Source organism: Crotalus tigris, unplaced genomic scaffold (assembly GCF_016545835.1).
Source record: "Crotalus tigris isolate CLP2741 ecotype Arizona unplaced genomic scaffold, ASM1654583v1 scf7180000018618.293821, whole genome shotgun sequence".
NCBI classification, from domain to species: domain Eukaryota; kingdom Metazoa; phylum Chordata; class Lepidosauria; order Squamata; family Viperidae; genus Crotalus; species Crotalus tigris.
In genome coordinates, this window is record NW_024097109.1 from 232,471 (window position 1) to 253,455 (window position 20,985).

The 20,985-nt window shown below is 45.8% G+C and overlaps 1 protein-coding gene across 1 annotated transcript; it reads left to right on the plus strand.

The window, feature by feature from the left end:
- The first annotated feature begins 12,262 nt into the window (after positions 1-12,262).
- On the plus strand, positions 12,263-20,496 carry LOC120313356 (dehydrogenase/reductase SDR family member 13-like). The gene is made up of 5 exons (XM_039355191.1): positions 12,263-12,433; positions 14,716-14,834; positions 17,584-17,707; positions 18,106-18,417; positions 19,940-20,496. Exons 1-5 carry the CDS (start codon positions 12,298-12,300, stop codon positions 20,200-20,202), a joined length of 954 nt encoding a protein of 317 aa, XP_039211125.1. The 5' UTR covers positions 12,263-12,297; the 3' UTR covers positions 20,203-20,496.
- Positions 20,497-20,985: the final 489 nt, after the last annotated feature.

The following is a 20,985-nucleotide window of genomic DNA, read 5'->3' on the forward strand; positions in this document are numbered from 1 at the left end:
AGGGAGGAGGAGGGTGAGGAAGCTGCCGCTGCCCCAGCCGGGACTCTGCACTGCCCAGGCTCACCCTCCACCCATCCAATGTAGCTGCTGCCAGACCCTCCACTGGCCCGGCTGCTCCACCCCCAGGCACCCCTCTTGCCCTGGCACCTGTCTGAGCCACCCGGGGGGGGCAGCAGAAGGAAAAAGGGGAGAAGGAGGGCAAGGAAGCCATCCCAGCCAGGACTCTGCGCTGCCCGGCCTCGCCCTCCTCCCATCTGATGTAGCCGCGGCGGGGGCTGGTGCTGCGCGGACCGCTGGCCCTGGCTGCAATGCTGCGGCTGCTCTGGCTGACTGGCCCCTGCCAGCCCCTCCGCCGACCCGGCTACTCCCCCCAGGTTCCCCTCTTGCTTCGGTGCCCACCCGAGCCACCCATGGGGCAGCAGGGGGAGGAGGAGGAGGAGGAGGGCGAGGAAGCCACCACCGCTGGGCCCCAGGAGGAGGCTCTCCTCTCCTGCCATTGCTGCATCCCCCTCTTCTTTCCCGGCAGCCGGGATTCCGGTGCACCTTCCCGGCCAGCGGGGCCAACAGTCGCACTGGCTGGAGATCGCAGGGGCTGCTCTCCCTTGGGCCGCGGCTTGTAGGAAGGCTGGCTCACTCAGCGGCGCTTCCGGTGGGCCATTCTCAGTGGGGATCCCGGGGCTTCCCCGCACAGCTCCACGGCCACGTGCACCTCCGACGGGGCCAGCTTCTTCCAGGGGGTTGGGCAACCAGGCCGCGCTTCTCCCAGGGGGTGGGGCAGCCAGGCACAGGGCCAATCAGGAGCCCTTCGAGGGGCACCGCATGAGAGAGAGAGAGAAGTGCAAGTGCCTCTCTGTCTCTCTCTCTGCAAATGTTGGAGGAGGCTCCGGAGCCACAGGTGATGGCTCAAAGAGCCGTATGCGGCTCCGGAGCCATGGATTGCTGACCCGTGACATATGCCATCTCAATCAAGTGACTGTCCAGTCTCTTCTTGAAAATCTCCAGTGATGGAGTGCCCACGATTTCTGGTGGCAAGCTGTTCCACTGGTTAATTGTCCTCAGGAAATTGGGACCAAAATTCTTGGGGCCTTTCCCCATAGTAAGGATCATCAACCTGGTCACAGTAGAACTAAAACTCCCTAGACTTTTAGAGAAAATTCACCTAGTCTTCCATTGCAGCTTGTTGAAATCTTATCAGGGCTCCACTTTAAGACCTCCCCTGAAGAAGGCACCTGGGCCCCTCGTAGTTGCGGGACAGACCCACTACGAAGTAAAACGTATTCTTGACTCTAGAATTTTTAAAGGGAAATTGCAGTACCTAGTACAATGGAAGGGATACCCGTTGTCTGAAGCCACCTGGGTGAAATCCAGTGAAGTAAAAGCTGACAGATTGGTCAAAAGGTTTCATGTGAAACACCCCAACAAACCGAAAAATAATCCTTAACCTATGCTTTTGTTTACATTCCAGGATCTGTCCTTTTTGTAAGGGGGCCCGGATGTCAAGACTGCTAACATCAGATGTTCTTGCTTGCCATATATGAAGACGCAAACATGTTTTATTTAGCCTGCATATCACTTCTAGAGTTAAAGCAGACAATGCTAGCAGTGGGTGGGAAAGTATGCTAGTTAATCATAACAATATTTCAGTACAGCATTGCCAAGGTCAGCTGTAACCGGAGGTGTTACAGGAGGGACAATGCACACTTCAAACTAATTGGAGAACATGATTGATGACTGTAAAATGAAGGAGTGAGTTATACTTTGTTACGGGTGATTGGGGGTGAGAGGATTCAGTTTTTGGCTTCATTATGTACATGCCGAAGCTATGTAGCAATAAAAGGATTCTTTAAGGTAAATAAACCTCATTCTTTGAAAAGCTGCTTCTTTTCGGAACCATGACACCTGGGGCACACCACTATATACTTCCCTCCATGTAGATGCGGTTCCATTGAGGACCACTCGCTGAGTACGGCCGGTCAGCCAGCTACAGATCCATCTGGTGGTGGTTCTGTCTACCTCACATTTTTCTATCTTATCAAGTAGTAGCTTGTGATCTACTTTGTTAAATGCCTTACTGAAGTCCAAGTAAATTATATCCACAGCATTCCTCTGGTCCACTAATTTTGTCACTTGGTCAAAGAATGCAATAAGATTTGTCTGGCATGATCTGTTTTTGATACACCCGCATTGGCTTTTAGTAATGACTTTGTTTGCCGGTAGGTGTTCACTGATTTGTTGTTTGATTATCTTTTCCAGAATCTTCCCAGGTATTGAGGTCAGGCTGATAGGTTTGTAATTTCCTGGGTCCTTTCCCCCCCCCCTTTTTTTGAAGATGGGAACTACATCAGCTCTTTTCCAGTCCTCTGGTAGTTCCCCAGTGCTCCAGGATCTTTGAATAATATAGTTCAGTGGTTCTGAGATCACATCTGCCAGTTCCTTGAGAACTCTGGGGTGTAATCCATCTGGTCCTGGTGATTTGAACTCGTTGAGGCTGGACACATGTTCACTTACCATTTTCTTGCCTATCTTAACTTGTATTTCTATTTTGTTTTTTATGGCACTATTTTTGATAGGTTGGTCTATTTTTTTCCTTTTGTGTAAAGACAGATGCTAAAAAACAAGTTAAATAGTTCTGCTTTCTCCCTGTTGCTTGTCACCTTCTTGCCACTTTCACCCACTAATGGACCAATCGTTTCCTTCACGTTTTTCTTGTTTTTTACATCTTGAAAGAAGCTTTTTTTGTTATTTTTGACTTTGGTCGCAAGCCTTAGTTCATTTTGAGCCTTGGCTTTCTTCACTTCATCTTTGCAGGATCGGGATATTTGCTGATATTCTGACTTAGTTATGTTCCCCTCTTTCCACTTTCTATACTTGTCCTTTTTATCTTTCAATTTGTCAGAGAGTTCTTTATGCAGCTATGCTGGTTTCTCTATTTTCTCTATTTTATGATCCCACCAGTTTTTGCTTACAGGCAAATGATATTTTTTGCAGATCTTCCAATGCACCATTGTTGCTACTTTGTCATGCCGCTGCTTGTAGTCAGTCTGTGCAATCTTCTTGCAACAGCTTTATTATTATTGTTATTGTTGTTGTTGTTATAGAATTCTTTATTTGCCAAGTGTGATTGGATACAGAAGGAATTTGTCTCCAATGTGTAAGCTCTCAGTGTACATACAAGCAACAAGTGATAAATCATGATTATAATAATAAAATACATTCATCATAAATCATAAGATACAACACTCCGGGTCAGCAATCATCTAACAGATCTCAATAAGGAGGGGCAGAGACGAAATGAAAAAGCACTAGCCAGCATAATTTTGTGTTTGGAAGATAGATAATACAACTGCATGGGGTTACATCTGCTAGAGCAGAGTTCCACCACATTTCCAGCTTTGCAGACCGGTTACCGGCAGGTGACCGCACATGGATGCAGCTCTATTTGCGTGAATAGCATGCACACATGCCTGCTGCTCACACAAATGGAGTGCATGCGCTCGCACAAGGGAGAATGTATATGCACACATGCTGGCCGGCTGTTTCTGCGGCTCGGTTGCAATTCCCTCACTGCCCACTAGTGGGCTGTGGCCTACAGGTTGGAGATCCCTGTTCTAGAGAATGCTGGCTGGCCTTACACAGAATTTATATAAAGGAAACTGCAAGCTGCAAAGTTACTCTTACCAGAAAACTTTATAGAGCAAGACTACAGTCTGGAGAAAGTGTGTCAGATCACCTCCAGTTTCTGAGGAAATCCTTCCTCGAATTAGAAGAGCAAGGAATGGTATTTTCAGAAGCACATAAAGTGTATGTTGTTCTTAGTCTTCTTAATGATTCTTGGGACATCTTAATTTGAACAAGTGTGATTTAACTATGAGCTGTTTTACCCGAAGGCTTTTGGAGAAAGAACAGAAACCATTGGAAAGGAACATTGCACCCGGGGTGGGGAAAGGGTACAAAAGTAATTCACACCTCAGTAATTTACACTGCATTCCAGGTAGATAACAAGGTAGGAGGAAAAGTCTGGATTCTAAAACACTGCTTTGCATGTGGATCTACTCAGCATATCCAGAGAAATTGCCCAGTAAGAAGATTAGAAGATTCAAGCCAGAGAGAGAAAGCACAGAAACAGAAGAATGAAGACACACAATTTTCTGTGTTGATGGCAAGCAACAAAAACAACAAAGGCATTTGGTTGTTGGAGAGTGGAGTAAGTGGGCATATTATAAATAGCCCAGACCTTTTTTCCAGTCTGGGACCAGCTGCCCAGGAATATGTAAGCCTGGTAAATGGTAATTATTCTTCTGTCCAAGGGTGAGGAACAGTATATGTACCATGTATGGGTAGGTCGTTTGATAAGGTTCTATGTGTACCAGATTTAGATCACAATTTGCTGAGTGTGTCTCGCTTAGACAGTGAAAGGTATGAAGCAATGTTTGTAAAGTGTACATGTAAGGCCATAAAGACAGGGTGTGTGCACAAGGTTTGAAACTCAACAATTAATATGTTTTGAGCCACAAGGATACTGGTGGCAGTGCGCAAACAACCTTTCCTAATGAACCGAAGCATGACGGGTGCGCACATTTGTCACACAGAAGGCTAGGTCATGCAAGCTTTAAAGTATTGCAAAAAACACCTGACTTGGTTGTAGGTTTGAATGTAAAAGATTGTGAAGACCGTTTGGATTGTGCTATTTGCAAAGAGACAAAATCAAAAGTACACCCTGTCAGCAAAAGAAGTGATAGAAAATCTGAAAGAATTTTTCAGTTACTTCATGCTGATTTAATTGGCCCTCTATTCTATCAATGGGAGGGGCCCAATTTGCTTTGCTAATTGTTGATGGTTACTCTAGATACGAGTTTTGCTATTTACTTAAAAGCAAAACTGAAGTGTTTCAACAGTTTAAACATTGGGTAATTTTTGTAGAGAGGAGGTATAATCAAAGGGTATGTCAGCTACAAACAGACAAAGGAACTGAGTTCATGTCTAACATGTTTCAGCAGTGGCTGAGAAAGAGAGGCAAAACCCAGAGAAAGACGAACCCCTACATTCCAGCAGAGAATGGAGTTGCTGAATGCAGACATGGTGTGTCACAGATTATGAAAGACGCATTGCTAGAAAGATGCAAGAATGAGTAAACTATATTGGGGTGGGGCAATTTTAACAGCCAATTATTTGGTCAATAGACTGTGGAGTTCAGCAATTAATCAAGCGCCATAAAAAACAAAACAGAAACACAAGTTAAGATAGGCAAGAAAATGGTTAGGGAGCACCTGTCCAGCCTAGATGAGTTCAAATCGCCAGGACCAGATGGATTACACCCCAGAGTTCTCAAGGAACTGGCAGATGTGATATCGGAGCCACTGAACTATATTTTTCAAAGATCCTGGAACACAGGGGAACTACCAGAGGACTGGAAAAGAGCTGATGTAGTTCCCATCCTCAAAAAAGGAAAAAAAATGGATCCAGGAAATTACAGACCTATCAGCCTGACCTCAATACCTGGGAAGATCCTGGAAAAGATAATCAAACAACGAATCAACGAACACCTAGAGGCAAACAAAGTCATTACTAAAAGCCAACATGGGTTTGTCAAAAATAGATCATGCCAGACAAATCTTATTGCATTCTTTGACCAAGTGACAAAATTAGTGGATCAGAGGAATGCTGTGGACATAATTTACTTGGACTTCAGTAAGGCATTTGATAAAGTAGATCACAACCTACTACTTGACAAGATAGAAAAATGTGGGGTAGACAGAACCACCACCAGATGGATCCGTAGCTGGCTGACCGGCCGTACTCAGCGAGTGGTCCTCAATGGAACTGCATCTATATGGAGGGAAGTGTGTAGTGGGGTGCCCCAGGGCTCTGTTCTGGGCCCAGTACTCTTCAACATCTTCATCAACGATTTGGATGAAGGGATAGATGGGGAACTCATCAAATTTGCAGATGACACCAAGCTGGCAGGAATAGCCAACACTCCAGAAGACAGGCTTCAGGTACAGAAGGATCTGGACAGACTTGAACACTGGGCACTAACTAACAAAATGAAATTCAATGGTGAAAAAAGCAAGGTTCTACATTTAGGCAAGAAAAACCAAATGCACAAGTACAGCATAGGTGGCACCATGCTCAATAGTAGTAACTGTGAGAGGGACCTCGGAGTCCTAGTAGACAATCAGTTAAATATGAGCCAGCAGTGTGCGGCAGCTGCCAAAAAGGCCAACACAGTACTAGGCTGCATTAACAGAGGGATAGAATCAAGATCACGTGAAGTATTAATACCACTCTTCAATGCCTTGGTAAGGCCACACTTGGAATACTGCATCCAGTTTTGGTCACCACGATGTAAAAAAGATGTTGAGACTCTAGAAAGAGTACAGAGAAGAGCAACAAAGATGATTAGGGGACTGGAGGCTAAAACATATAAGGAACGGTTGCTAGAATTGGGTATGTCTAGTTTAACGAAGAGAAGGACAAGGGGGGACATGATAGCAGTATTCCAATATCTCAGGGGCTGCCATAAAGAAGAGGGAATTAAGCTATTTTCCAAAGCACCTGAAGGCAGGACAAGAAGCAACGGGTGGAAACTAATCAAGGAGAGAAGCAACCTAGAACTAAGGAGAAACTTCCTGACAGTGAGAACAATTAATCAGTGGAACAGCCTGCCTCCAGAAGCAGTAAATGCTCCAACACTGGAAGTTTTTAAGAAGAGACTGGACAGCCATTTGTCCGAAATGGTGTAGGGTTTCCTGCCCGAGCAGGGGGTTGGACTAGATGACCTCCAAGGTCCCTTCCAACTTTACTATTATTATTATTATTATTACATGTTATATAGAAGACAACCATCTTTGGCACATGTAAGAATCCTTAGCAGCAGTGCACGGGTGCACATTCCCAAAACATTTAGAAAGAAAATATAGCCAAAGGCGAAGAAATTAGAATTTATCAGGGTATCAATTAGGATCAAAGGCATACAGGCTTACAGATGGACACAAAAATATAATTATTCATGTTCTGCAATTTTTTTTTTCAGAACATGAGAACTGGGAAAAGGTACTGAAGTTTTAATGCCTGTTAGTCAGAGGATGAGCACGCTCCTGAATGGATGCGCATTCATTCACACAGGCATGTTTGAATTGATGGTATTACAGATCTCGTTGCAGGATGGGAGCTGTTCTTTTGCAATTGACTGATGGCAAATTTGTCAATGCCAGTAGTGCTCAAGTGGTGCTCCAGTTGTTTTGGGGTTGCACCCAAGGTGCCTATTACTATTGGTATTGGGGCTTACCTTTGCCATAGTTGTTGTTGTTGTTATTATTATTATTTGTTTACCTATGGCAGAGCAAAAGAAATGTAAAGAATCTAAGAGAAATAAAGAACTATTTAGGAGTAGAAATAAAGAAACTACAAGAAGGAGGGTCAAAAGAAGAAAATGTACAATTTTCTACAAATGTGCAATGATTGAAGGATTTGAATATTGAAGTGAAGGAAGCCACATCAGTGTTTGAAGATAGCATGCATGTGTACAAATGCCAACAGGTGAGAGAGTAAACAACCAGAACCAAACACCTTGACATAAAATATTGTTATGTCTGAGAAGCCCTGAAATAAAATGTTAATAGACACAATTTATTGTCCATTGGAAGATAACTTGGCTGACCTCAGGACAAAGCTATTCTGTAACACAAAAACACAAAGACCTTGTGAAACAACTTGGTTTAAATGCTGTCCAGCTATAAATTGTGTGGGTGTTAAGATATTTAAATTTTAATAGCTGGAGCAAGAACGCACAGTTATAGCTAATTGGTTAAGGGAGCAAAATATTAAAATGTTCCATTCTATCAAAGCTTTATGTCATATAGGTGCTTTGTTAAAATTAAAGGCAAAACATATGCACAAAATATGGAAACAGAAGTATCTGCTTCCCATCTGAAGTAGAAAAGACAGTTTGACTCTCTCGGATGATTTTTTAAAAAGTAACTTTCCTGTGTGTGCGTGGAAACATGTATTCCTTTCTAAAATATTGGTTCAAAATATAAGCGCAATGGTTAAGTTATTTGAATTAGCTAAGAACTTAATACAGTGATTTTCTTGGAAAGAAAAATTCAAGTGATTTTCAAAATTCTGAGATAAATTTACCTCAGAGCCAGTTGTCCCCAAAATGTGAACTGCCTGGCAAAAACTGTATGAGGGAATCGGAACTGTGATTGGTTGTTGTAAGAGAAAAAGGGGAGTTTCCTTGTTTCCCGCCTTTTCTTCTTCTCCTCTGTGTGCTGTATGTGCTTTCTGTGATTTACCTCATGACATTCCTGCCGAGTGGATTTTTCTGGCCCTGCTCCTGTTTGCCTAAATAAAATTGATTTGCGTCAGCGCTTCTGACTCCATTTGGACACCGGCTGCGCAATTCCCCCAAAACCCTGCATTATTAGAATCCGTGAAAGTGTTGACCTGGAATTAGGAGAGAGCATAGGAAGTATCAATTGTGAATATGTGCAGATGGCCCTGCTGTGTTTGGGCACTTGCAGAGTCATGGATGCTGGTCATGAAAGGGCAGCAAGGAAAACACCAAATGTCCTACCCACCCGGGAACGTATGATGTCTTTAGGGAAACACCCCAAAGGGAACATTTGTAGCTACTTCTGCTTTCTCCCTTCTTATCTACAGTGTGCCAGACTTAGTGGGTGAAATCTTTATCTTATGTGGGTCAGCTTTGCTGGGTGGACTGCTTATGTAATCAGAAAGAATAAATACAAGGATTTCTTGTCATTTGGGGCTTCTCTCTTTTAGAGGAGCCCGTCTTTGTTCAGCTGAGTAAATACATAAAGCTTAAAGGCAACTTCTGGTTTCCTGTATTTTTTTAATCAAGCAAAACCTCAGAACCTGCACAGCAAAAGGATGAAGGAAGGGTTAGTTCAGAAGGGCTGAGCTAAACCTCTCTCCATCTGCTGCCTTCCAGCTCATCCCGGGCACAAAGGATCCTGGCAGTTATTATCTTGTCTTCTCAATTTTGACTTTATATGCCAGTGATGGCGAACCTTTTAGAGACGAATAATAATAACAACAACAACCCCCAGTGAGACACTACCTTGACGTGGTTGTGGGGCTTGTGTACTCTGAGGAAGATGAGAGCTATGCCAGAGGTTCAACCATACTGGACAGGTCTCCTCAGAGGAGTCAGACAAAGAGTGTCTCTCCCATAAAAAAATATGGTGAGACGTAAATTTCAGAATACCATGCTGGCTCAGATGTCGCCCGGGTTAACAAGGTCTGTGCTAGATATCGGAGTTCCTGGACATCTGGTGAAAAATGGATTACAGGACTCAGGACTATTGGCTGAGCAACCAGGGCCAGCAGCTGCAGAACTACTGGAAGAAAAGGAACTGCTTCCATCCTGCGACGATATCTGTAATACCATCAAACATCCACATCTGCCTATCCCAGGTCCTGGGTAAGGACTCGATAGGTAGACAAAATGCCAAATCCAGTCTGAACATCTGGCTGACTGTGCGATGATCCATAATAATAATAATAATAATAATAATAATAATAATAATAATAAACAACTGGAGCACCACTTGAACACCATTGGCATTGACAAATTCGCTATTAGTCAATTGCAAAAGGCGGCCTTATTAGGAACTGCTTCCATCCTGCGACGATATCTGTAATACCATCAAACATCCACATCTGCCTATCCCAGGTCCTGGGTAAGGACTCGATAGGTAGACAAAATGCCAAATCCAGTCTGAACATCTGGCTGACTGTGCGATGATCGATAATAATAATAATAATAATAAAGTTGGAAGGGACCTGGGAGGTCATCTAGTCCAACCCCCTGCTCAGGCAGGAAACCCTAGACCATTTCAGACAAAGGCCGTCCAGTCTCTTCTTAAAAACTTCCAGTGTTGGAGCATTTACCGCTTCTGGAGGCAGGTGGTTCCACTGGTTAATTGTTCTCACTGTCAGGAAGTTTCTCCTTAGTTCCAGGTTGCTTCTCTCCTTGATGAGTTTCCATCCATTGCTTCTTGTCCTGCCTTCAGGCGCCTTGGAGAATAGCTTGACTCCCTCTTCTTTGGGGCAGCCCCTGAGATACTGGAAGGCTGCTATCCTGTCCCCCCTAGTCCTTCTCTTCATTAAACTAGACAGACCCAATTCCAGCAGCCGTTCCTTGTATGTTTTAGCCTCCAGTCCCCTGATCCTCTTTGTTGCTCTTCAGTTGTTCCTGTGCCATCTGAGGCTTTGAAATTGCAGGTGTGTGTGTGTGTGTGTGTGTCTGTTCAGGGGTGGGATTCAGCCAGTTCACACCACTTGTTGCGCAGGCCCAGAATGGACTTCCAGAAGCGGCATCCACCCAGAGAAGCGATTGTTCACATATTTGAATCCCACCACCAGGTCTGTTCCTACCCCTCCCCCATGACTGCAAAGGCTACTCACTAAGACTAACAAAGGAAGAATAACGATCCCCACAATTGTTTCATGTTTACACCCATACTCTTCTAACCAACTGGGGGGAAAAAGACCAAAAAGTCATGATTTAATATTTTTTATTTGAATGTAGAGGCAGTCCGTGCCTTACCACCTTTTGTTTAGTGACCGTCTGAAGTTACAACAGTACTGAAAAAAAGTGATTTGTACCTGGTTTTCCCACTTAACGACCATCGCAGCATCCCTGTGGTCACGTGATCAAAATCCCGACGCTCGGCAACTGGCATGTACTTATGACGGTTGCAGCGTCCCCGTGGGTCACGTGATCAAAATTCAGGCCCTCGGCAACTGGCATGTACTTAGGATGGTTACAGTGTCCCTGTGGGTCACGTGATCAAAAGTCAAATGCTCGGCAACTGGCATGTACTTATGACAGTTGCAGTGTCCCTGTGGGTCACGTGATCAAAATCTGGACACTTGGCAGCTGCCATGTACTTATGACAGTTGCAGAGTCCCCGTGGTTATGTGATCAAAATTCAAATGCTCGGCAACTGGCATGTACTTACGACGGTTGCAGCGTCCCCGTGGCTCACGTGATCAAAAGTCAGATGTTCGGCAACTGGCATGTACTTATGACGGTTACAGCGTCCCTGTGGGTCACGTGATCAAAATCCAGACGCTTGGCAGCTGGCATGTACTTATGACAGTTGCAGCGTCCCCGTGGTTACATGATCAAAATCTGGACGCTCGGCAACTGACATGTACTTATGACAATTGCAGCGTCCCCGTGGGTCACGTGATCAAAATCTGGACGCTTGGCACCTGCCATGTACTTATGACCGTTGCAGAGTCCCCGTGGTTATGTGACCAAAATTCAAATGCTCGGCAATTGGCATGTACTTATGACCGTTGCAGCATCCCTGTGGGTCACGTGATCAAAATCTGGACGCTTGGCAGCTGACATGTACTTATGACAGTTGCAGCGTCCCCGTGGGTCACATGATCAAAATCCGGACGCTCAGCAACTGACATGTACTTATGACAATTGCAGCGTCCCCGTGGATCATGTGATCAAAAGTCAGACGCTCGGCAACTGGCATGTACTTAGGATGGTTGCAGCGTCCCCGTGGGTCACGTGATCAAAATCCGGACGCTTGGCAGCTGCCATGTACTTATGAGCGTTGCAGAGTCCCCGTGGTTATGTGACCAAAATTCAAATGCTCGGCAACTGGCATGTACTTATGACGGTTGCAGCGTCCCCGTGGCTCACGTGATCAAAAGTCAGATGTTCGGCAACTGGCATGTACTTATGACGGTTACAGCGTCCCTGTGGGTCACGTGATCAAAATCCAGACGCTTGGCAGCTGGCATGTACTTATGACAGTTGCAGCGTCCCCGTGGTTACATGATCAAAATCTGGACGCTCGGCAACTGACATGTACTTATGACAATTGCAGCGTCCCCGTGGGTCACGTGATCAAAATCTGGACGCTTGGCAGCTGCCATGTACTTATGACCGTTGCAGAGTCCCCGTGGTTATGTGACCAAAATTCAAATGCTCGGCAACTGGCATGTACTTTTGACGGTTGTAGCATCCCCCTGGGTCATGTGATCAAAAGTCAGATGCTCGGCAACTGGCATGTACTTAGGATGGTTACAGGTCCCTGTGGTTACCTGATCAAAAATCCAGACGCTCGGCAACTGGCATGTACTTATGACGGTTGCAGCGTCCCCGTGGGTCACATGATCAAAATCCGGACGCTTGGCATGTACTTATGACCATTGCTGAATCCCAGGGGAGGGCAAGGGGGTGGGCGGGGCTTCTCCAGCCGGGGCGGGGCCCTCCGGCCGGAAGAGAAGCACCCGCGGGCCATGGAGGCAGCGGGGACGCTGGCGGCGGGCGCGGCGCTCCTGCTGGGGCTCTACGCGCTGCTCTACTACACATTGGTGGCGGCCACCCGGTGCCGGAACGCGGTCAGCCTGCGGGGCAAGACGGTTCTCATCACAGGTCGGCTGCAAGAGGGGGGGGTCTGCAGCGGGGGAGGCGTCTCCGGGGGTCTGCAGCGCTCCCACCCGTGTGGGGGGGCGTCGAGGCTGGGGTGGGGGGCCTTGGCATTGACCAACCCAGGAAAGCCCCTTTGCAATAAAGCAGGTGAGAGCTGAAAGCGGAGCAGCGGAACGGGGAGGGTCCGCCCAGACCGACCAGCCGTCCGTGGGGCTGCCTGGGACCCCTGCCCGGGAAGGAAGGACGGGGGTCTGGAGACCCGGGGAGAAACTTCCTCGCTGCGCTGCCGGAGAGCAGCCGGGGGGAGCCTGGGAAGGACGGGATCTCTCTGGGTGCCTGGCCAGCCTCCCCTCTCCAGCCGGGGCGCTTCCTCGGGCGCTCGGCCAGCCGAAGAGCAGCCTAAGGCGGTTTATGCCGGCTGGAGAGGAAAGGCTGGCGCCCGAAGCAAAAAGGGCGAAAAGGACTTCTACTTCTTGGTTGCGCCGGGTGTGGCCCAGCGAGGGGGGGGGCTTCTCCAGCCTGTATGCACACTTCTGTTTTTGCAAGCATACTTAATTTGCAGCGGTTATTTTTGCACAATTGCGTAAAACGTTTGTACAAGTACTGTAGGTGTTCAGCAGAGTGATGGCAGGAGGGAAAAAAACAGTGTCTTGTTTTGGCACGCAATGTTCTGTAGTTGGTGTCCCGAGGGCAGAAATGGAATCCGTTTACGTCCAGGATGCAAGGGTGCGTAGACATTTTTTTTTTAGCCCTCTTTTTGACCTGCAGGGTATGCAGGTTTTCTATGAAAGGCAGGCTGGTTGCAGTTGTTATTTCTACCGTCCTAATGAACCTTGAGCTGTCCTGTTTGGTTGCTGTACTGAACCAGACAGAAAGGAGGGTCTGTGTAATTAATGCAACGATTGGCCTTCAAATTGTTTTGCAACTTTGGTCGGTCAAGTGACAGCCTGCAGAGCCAGTGTTGGGAGACCTGCGCCATCTTCTGGTGTGACAAAAACATTGCATCCCATTTTTTAAATGTTTTTTGTTATTAAGGTTATTTGCCACTTAATAATAATAATAATGATAATAATAATAATAATAGGTTGTTTTGGGATTGTACTCAAGGAGCCTATTACTAGGGTAGTACCAATAGTAATAGGCTCCTTGGGTACAATCCCAAAACAACTGGAGCACCACTTGAACACCATTGGCATTGACAAATTCGCTATTAGTCAATTGCAAAAGGCGGCCTTACTAGGAACTGCTTCCATCCTGCGACGATATCTGTAATACCATCAAACATCCACATCTGCCTATCCCAGGTCCTGGGTAAGGACTCGATAGGTAGACAAAATGCCAAATCCAGTCTGAACATCTGGCTGACTGTGCAATGATCCATAATAATAATAATAGTAAAGTTGGAAGGCACCTTAGAGGTCATCTAGTCCAACCCCCTGCTCAGGCAGGAAACCCTAGACCATTTCGGACAAATGGCTGTCCAGTCTCTTCTTAAGAACTTCCAGTTTTGGAGCATTCACAACTTTTGGAGGCAAGGAGTTCCACTGGTTAATTGTTCTCACTGTCAGGAAGTTTTTCCTTAGTTCTAGGTTGCTTCTCTCCTTGATTAGTATCTCACTACAAAGTGGCCCTTTCAAGGACCCATGGGGATGCTGCGAGGGTCGTAATATGAAAAACCGTTGTAAGTCACTTTTTTCAGCGCCATTATAATTTTGATCCATGGCCTTTATTGTTTTATCAAGGTCTAAAATACCAAAGAAAAGTAAAAACAGGAAATTAAGGGAAGGAAAAAGAGAAGGAGAAATAAAATATGAGGTACAAGGAAAGAAAGAAAAAAAAAAGCATTGACTTCTAACTCCTTTTAGTACAGTACAACATAACAATGCCACAACTGCAACTTTTTACTTTTACACATCAGTATGTAACTACTCATTTCCGTATTTCAATAACGACAAATATATCTAATCGTCAAAACCAAGTTTCATTTTTTTTCTTCACATGCACAAAATTCAGAAGTGATATCCAAATAAAAAACACAATTAAAGGCGTTCTCCTCTTTAAATAAAACAATTTAATTGTTGTGCAAGTTTAAGTTGCTGCGTAACTTTAATTCTGGGAGTTGAAGTCCACCCGACTTAAAGTTGCCAAGGTTGAGAAACACTGCCACACAAGTGCTTCACCGTGTGACGCCGCAAAAACTGCAGGCACACAAATGCAGGCCTGGCTCCTGGGTCCCCATCAAAGGCTGGGCAATCTCTGTGAATCCTTTCTCTGGCCTTTCCTAGGTGGAAATACAGGGATTGGGAAGGCCACAGCGGTGGATCTGGCCCGGAGAGGCGCCCGTGTCATTCTGGCATGCCGCAACAAAGCAAGAGGAGAATTGGCCGTGTACGACATCAGACGGGTAAGCGCCTGCTGTGTGGTTCTCTCCTTCCTTCCTTCCTTCCTTCCTTCCTTCCTTCCTTCCTTCCTTCCTTCCTTCCTTCCTTCCTTCCTTCCTTCCTTCTCTCCTTCCTTCCTTCCTTCCTTCCTTCCTTCCTTCCTTCCTTCCTTCCTTCCTTCCTTTCTTTCTTTCTTTCTTTCTTTCTTTCTTTCTTTCTCCACTTGTTCTCCTGATGGTTTTTATTCATTTATTAAGCGTACGGCGTCTACAGAGGTCATGCAGTCTCTGATAGGCAACAATGTAGGAGGCTGTGTGGCTCACTGCATTGTTCGCGCTGTTGCCCCTGCTCGTGGCAGGAGTCCGCATGGTGTGTTGTGCCGTGGTGAGATCAGAGTGATGAACCACGCAGCGTCCAGCGAGCGGCGGCACCGGCACGTTGCGCCACATGGCATGCTGGCCACAGAACTCGGGCAGCAGCGCGACAGGTGTCGGGGCGTGGGATGCCTGGCTGCGGTGCTCCTAAGGTACGCGGGTGTGGGGCGCATGGAGCAGCTCCACCTCCCCAACCCAGGGACACGCGGTATATTACGTTAAGACGGGTAGGCAACCTTGGTTCTTTTATGACTCGTGGACTTCAACTCCCAGAATTCCTGAGCCAGCTCTGCTGGCTCAGGAATTCTGGGAGTTGAAGTCCACGAGTCATAAAAGAGCCAAGGTTGCCTACCCCTGATATAAAACCATTATAAAATTGCCATAACATCACACCATAGATTCACAATGGAAAAGATGTTACACCCTGCCGTCCTCAACTCATTTAGTGACTGTTCCAAGTTACAACGGTGCTGAAAAAACTGACTTATGGCCATTTTTCACATCACCGTTGCTACATCCCTATAGTTATGTGATTGAAATTCACGTGTTTTGCAACTGACTCATATGTATGACGGTCGCCGCATCCCAGGGTCATGTGATCCCTTTTGCGACCTTTTGGCAAGCAAAGTCAACGGGGAAGAAGCCGGATTCGCTTAACCACCAGGTTACTCAGTTAGCGACTGCAGTGATTCCTCTGAACTGTGGCCAAAATGGCCGTAAAATGGGGCAAGACTCATTTAACTGTGTGAGACAACTACCTCACTTAGCAATAGAAATTTGGGCTCAATTGTAGTTGTAAATCAAGGATGACCTGTATTGTCTTCACAATGAACATTGAGCAGGGGGCTGGACTAGAAGACCTCCAAAGTCCCTTCCAGCTCTATTCTATTCCTTCCACTCCTGCTGGAATTGGATATGTCGAGTTTAACGAATAGAAGGACGAGGGGGGACATGATAGCAGTCTTCCAGTATCTCAGGGGCTGCCCCAAAGAAGAGGGAGTCAAGCTGTTCTCCAAAGTGCCTAAAGGCAGGACAAGAAGCAACGGATGGAAACTAATCAAGGAGAGAAGCAACCTAGAACTAAGGAGAAACTTCCTGACAGTCAGAATAATTAACCAGTAGAACTCCTTGCCACCAGAAATTGTGGGCGCTCCCATCACTGGAGGTTTTTAAGAAGAGACTGGACAGCCATTTGTCTGAAATGGTATAGGGTTTCCTGCCTGAGCAGGGGGTTGGACTAGATTACTTCCAAGGTCCATTCCAACTTTACTACTACTACTACTACTACTACTACTACTACTACTACTACTACTACTACTATATACAGAGATCCACTACTGTCCTGTTCTCCCTTTGTAGATCCTCCCCAGCGATGGCCTTAAGGTCACCAATATCTATTGGAGCATTCTTTCCAATTTCATAGTTTTATTACAGTTTTTAATGTTGTTATAACTTTTGATTGTGAGCTGCCCAGAATTGGTTATAAAATTAGTGGCTATATACAGGAAGTCCTCCACGTACGACTACAGTTGGGCCCAGAATTCCCCTTGCTAAATAGGTTGGTAAAGTGAGCCACATCAAATTTTACGATTTTTTTTTGGCCAGGGTTGTTCAGCAAATCATGATTGGCTGAACATGATAGTTAGAACAATTAACCAGTGGAACAACCTGCCTCCAGAAGCGGCGAATGCTCCAACACTGGAAGTTTTTAAGAAGAGACTGGACAACCATTTGTCCAAAATGGTATAGGGTTTCCTGCTTGAGCAGGGAGTTGGACTAGATGACCTCCAAGGTCCCTTCCAACATTATTATTATTATTATTATTATTATTATTATTATTATTATTATTACTGCAGTTGTTAAGGGAATCACACGGTTGTTAAATGAATCCAGCTTCCCTTCACGTTTTTTCAGCTGCATTGTAACTGATCACGAAATGAATAGTTAGTAAAAAGTCAAGGGCTGCCTGAGTTGTTTTATTATAACACCAGGGGTCCTCAGCCTCTTTGCTTTGGTAGACTGCTGTCGTTGTCTTCAGCGGTTTCAGCAGCGGGGGCGAGGATTGTAGTTGTCATGGTTCCAATAAATGAAACTCTTCAAAGAACTTTGAGGCATTGTTTACCTTAAAGAAGCTTTATTCGAGCAACATAACTTCGGCACGTACATAGTCAAAGCCAAAACCTGACTTCCCCTCCCTTCAGGACATAGATCAAAGCACAATTCCCTCCTACAACTAACAGTCATAAATGGCATTCTCCAATTAGTTTGAAATGCTGGGTTCCTGCCCAGTTCTTTATCCCACCATGCCTTATCAGCTGTTATTACAATATTGTATGTCTAACTTTGAAGCCACACCCGATCCAGATTCTTCTCAGGATTCCTTCTGCTCCTTTTCCAGGAAAGCGGGAACTCGGAGGTGATCCTGATGATCCTGGATCTGGCCAACCTCAACTCCGTGCGAACTTTTGCACAGATCTTCTTAAAATCGGAGCCCCGTCTGGACATCCTCATCAATAATGCTGGTGGGCACCCCCTTTTGGGCAATGAAATGGGAATATTGTGGGAGTGGAGAGAGAGAGAGAGAGAGAGAGAGAGAGAGAGAGAGAGAGAGAGAGAGAGAGAGTGTGTGTGTGTGTGTGTGTGAGAGAGAGAGAGAGAGAGAGAGAGAGAGAGAGAGAGATGAAAACTACAAGTAAGTGCCTTTTTTTGACAAAAATGTCATAAATCCTGGTCATTTGACATGTTGCCAAGGGCAGACCTGTTGTCAAGCGCCCAATGTGGCCACAAGGGGGAGACACTGGAACTTTTGAACTGGGTCATAGTTGACCTTTTGATAATTACCTCTGTCATAACCTCGAATGATCACAAAGTTACTCATCGTAAGGGGTAGACTACTAGAATCCGTTTACTTTTCTGGCAGGGGTCTTTGAGCCTGGCCAAACAGCTGATGGCTTTGACCTGGCCTTCCAAGTCAACCACTTGGGCCACTTCTTGCTGACCCACCTGCTCCTGGACCGGCTGAAGCGCTGTGCCCCGAGCCGGGTCATAATCTTGGCCTCGAATATGCATTTCTTTGGGAAGATCGACTTTCAGAAAATCCACAAGCCGGTGGAGGGGATATGGCAGGCCAGAAAATCATACAGCAACAGCAAACTAGCCAACATTCTCCACGCACGAGAGTTGGCCAACCGGCTGGAAGGAACCAATGTCACCTGCTACGCAGTTCATCCAGGTGAGTGGAAGTCCGGCTCCAAGAAGCCCCAGATGGAGACACCCCCCAGGTCCTGCTGGCGCTCTGCCAGGCTTTTATCTCCCACTGGGGGCTCCCTTGACCCCCTCTGCAGAGCCACCCCAGGAGTTTCCTCCATCGGGCTCAGCTGCGGAGGAAGGTGACTCTCACCTTCTTGGGTCCCAGAGCTAATAGAATCCTAAAATCTTAGAGTGGGATGGGCTCTTGGAGGTCTTCTAGACCAACCCACTCCCGAAGGCAGGGATGAAGCTTGCCGCAGTCTCTAGCTCCTCTTTGTCCTCCTCCTTTTGCCCTTTCTGTTCCTCCTCATCCTCCTTTCTCCTCATCCTCCTCTTCCTTCCCCTTTGATTCCTCTGGGGAGGCCCAAAGGAAAAAGGAGATTTTACTTCTCCTGGTTTTTTCACAAAAACTTCAGAACTGTCCCTACGTGGGATTGTGAGTAAAGTGGCAGTGTTGGTAAAATAATCTTCCAGGCGTTTCTTTTGTTGCATTTACCGTATTTTCCGGCGAATAAGACGACTTTCTAAACCATGCAAATCTTCTCCAAAGTCGGGGGTCCTCTTATATGCCCAGTCATCTTATACACCGGAAGATACGGTACCAACGGGACGGTTGACACCTTGTAACTTTGAACGGTTGCTAAACAAACGGGGGCACATTCAGGACTACCAGTATTAGCCGCCTGGTTCCGTGAAACACACACCTATAAGCACTATTTTAACCAACTCAGGGAACAAATAGAACATCCTTGTGTAATATTATCTATTTGAAACTACGACAGTGTCAGAATCCAATTATACTTCATCTCTAGTTATCAATTATAGAAAACCCCATTTCTGCCTTCTCTGGATTCTGTCATACAAGGAAGGGAAGGGGGTGAACAAAAGGGCTTTATGGCCCTCACGTCTGCAAAGGGATTGAATGTGGATAGCACCCAAAAGGCCTAATCGTAACAAAGGGGGCTATTACCTTTCATGTAGTTTTCTCTGAAGTCTCCATCCAGCCGGCAGTAAGGAAAAGGGGTGGGAAATGTAATGCCTGAGAATGTTGCTGGAAGTAGGGGGAGATTGGGTGGGGCTACTGGGAAACCCCTTAAAACCTTGAATGGGAGAGCTTGGACCCCAAGTCCTGTCTAGAACGCCTGCAACCATTTTCTCTTAATAAAGGATTCCTGTTGGAAGAATTATTCCAAGAGTTCTGTCTTCTTAAGATGCAAACGCAGATGTACACAAACACATGCACACTGCCTTTGCAGCATCGCCCACTCGCTTCAGCGTTGGGTCTTCTGAAAAATATTTAGAAGTTGCCTCAAGGCTGCCAAATGGGCAACGGGTGTTGTGTGAAGGGTTCATCTGAGATCTCCTCCTCCTCCTCCTCCTCCTCTTCCTCTTCCTCCTCCTCCTCCTCCTCTTCCTCCTCCTCCTCCTCCTCCATCTGGCTCACCCTGGAAGGCGCTTCTTTCCTTCCCAGGCCACTCACACAATCAACTCTCTTTTGCTTTCAGGAGCTGTTAGAACCGAAATTGGTCGTTCCTTTCCACGGTGGGTGTATTGGCCGTTTTGGTTCATGAGCTTCATGTTCAACCGAGATTGCGACGCTGGCGCCCAGACCTCCATCTACTGCTCCACCGAGGAGGGCATTGAGAGGCTGAGTGGACGGTATTTCGTGGACTGTCGGGTCTCGGAGCCCTGGCTGCCAGCCTGCGATGACCAGCTGGCCAAGAAGCTGTGGGAATTCAGCGAGAGGCTGCTGGGACTGACCACTTAAGACGGGAAGGGTCAGGGATAACGGAAAAAGGGTGACCAATTAAACTGGGAGATCAAACTGCAGGGAATTTGAAAACTACACAGGGGTCGTGGTGTGGCTGAGACAAGGGTTGAATTTCCGGAAAGTTTAAAAGCTAGAAAGTATTGTGGGATTTGTCGTGGTGAGCTGCCCAGCATTGGGTTTGCAGATGGACAGCCGTAAGAATCTTTTAAATATTTAGAATTTGGCGGGAGAAATAAACTAAAATAAGGATTGTAACAGGATCAGTGATAAGGCAATCCAAATGACTGAAAAGAAAAGAAATGTATTAATATGATGATTATTTTTTAGGAATATTAGAAAAAATATATACTAAATTGTCATTTATTAAAACAATAAGAATTGTATTAATTCAATGTTTGCAAAAAAATTGTCATTTATTAAAACAATAAGAATTGTATTAATTCAATGTTTGCAAAAAAAGATGTTTTGGGGAAAGAGGAAATCAACTAAAATTAATATATAGAATACAGACTATAGAAATCAATTGTTAAGAAGTGTCTTTACAAATGTAACCCAGACAACACACTGTTTACCATTTATTGAGTGACTTATGCTTGTAAAAAAAATTAATAAAAATATAATACAAAAAAAAATCTTTTAAATAAAAAAACTCCATCAAATGGTTGGTCTCTCCTGGCCTTTTTTTCTGTTCTTGAAAAGGGCTACCATATATTCCGGCGTATAAGGCGACCCGGCGTATAAGACGACTCCCGACTTCGGCGCCGAGTCACATGCCTAGAA

Excerpts from the sequence above, each read along its gene's own strand:
- LOC120313356 (XM_039355191.1), top strand. The coding sequence starts at position 12,298 with ATGGAGGCAGCGGGGACGCTGGCGGCGGGCGCGGCGCTCCTGCTGGGG. Across the intron at positions 14,835-17,583 it reads CCGTGTACGACATCAGACGG|GAAAGCGGGAACTCGGAGGT; the intron begins GTAAGCGCCTGC and ends CTCCTTTTCCAG. Across the intron at positions 18,418-19,939 it reads CTGCTACGCAGTTCATCCAG|GAGCTGTTAGAACCGAAATT; the intron begins GTGAGTGGAAGT and ends TTTTGCTTTCAG.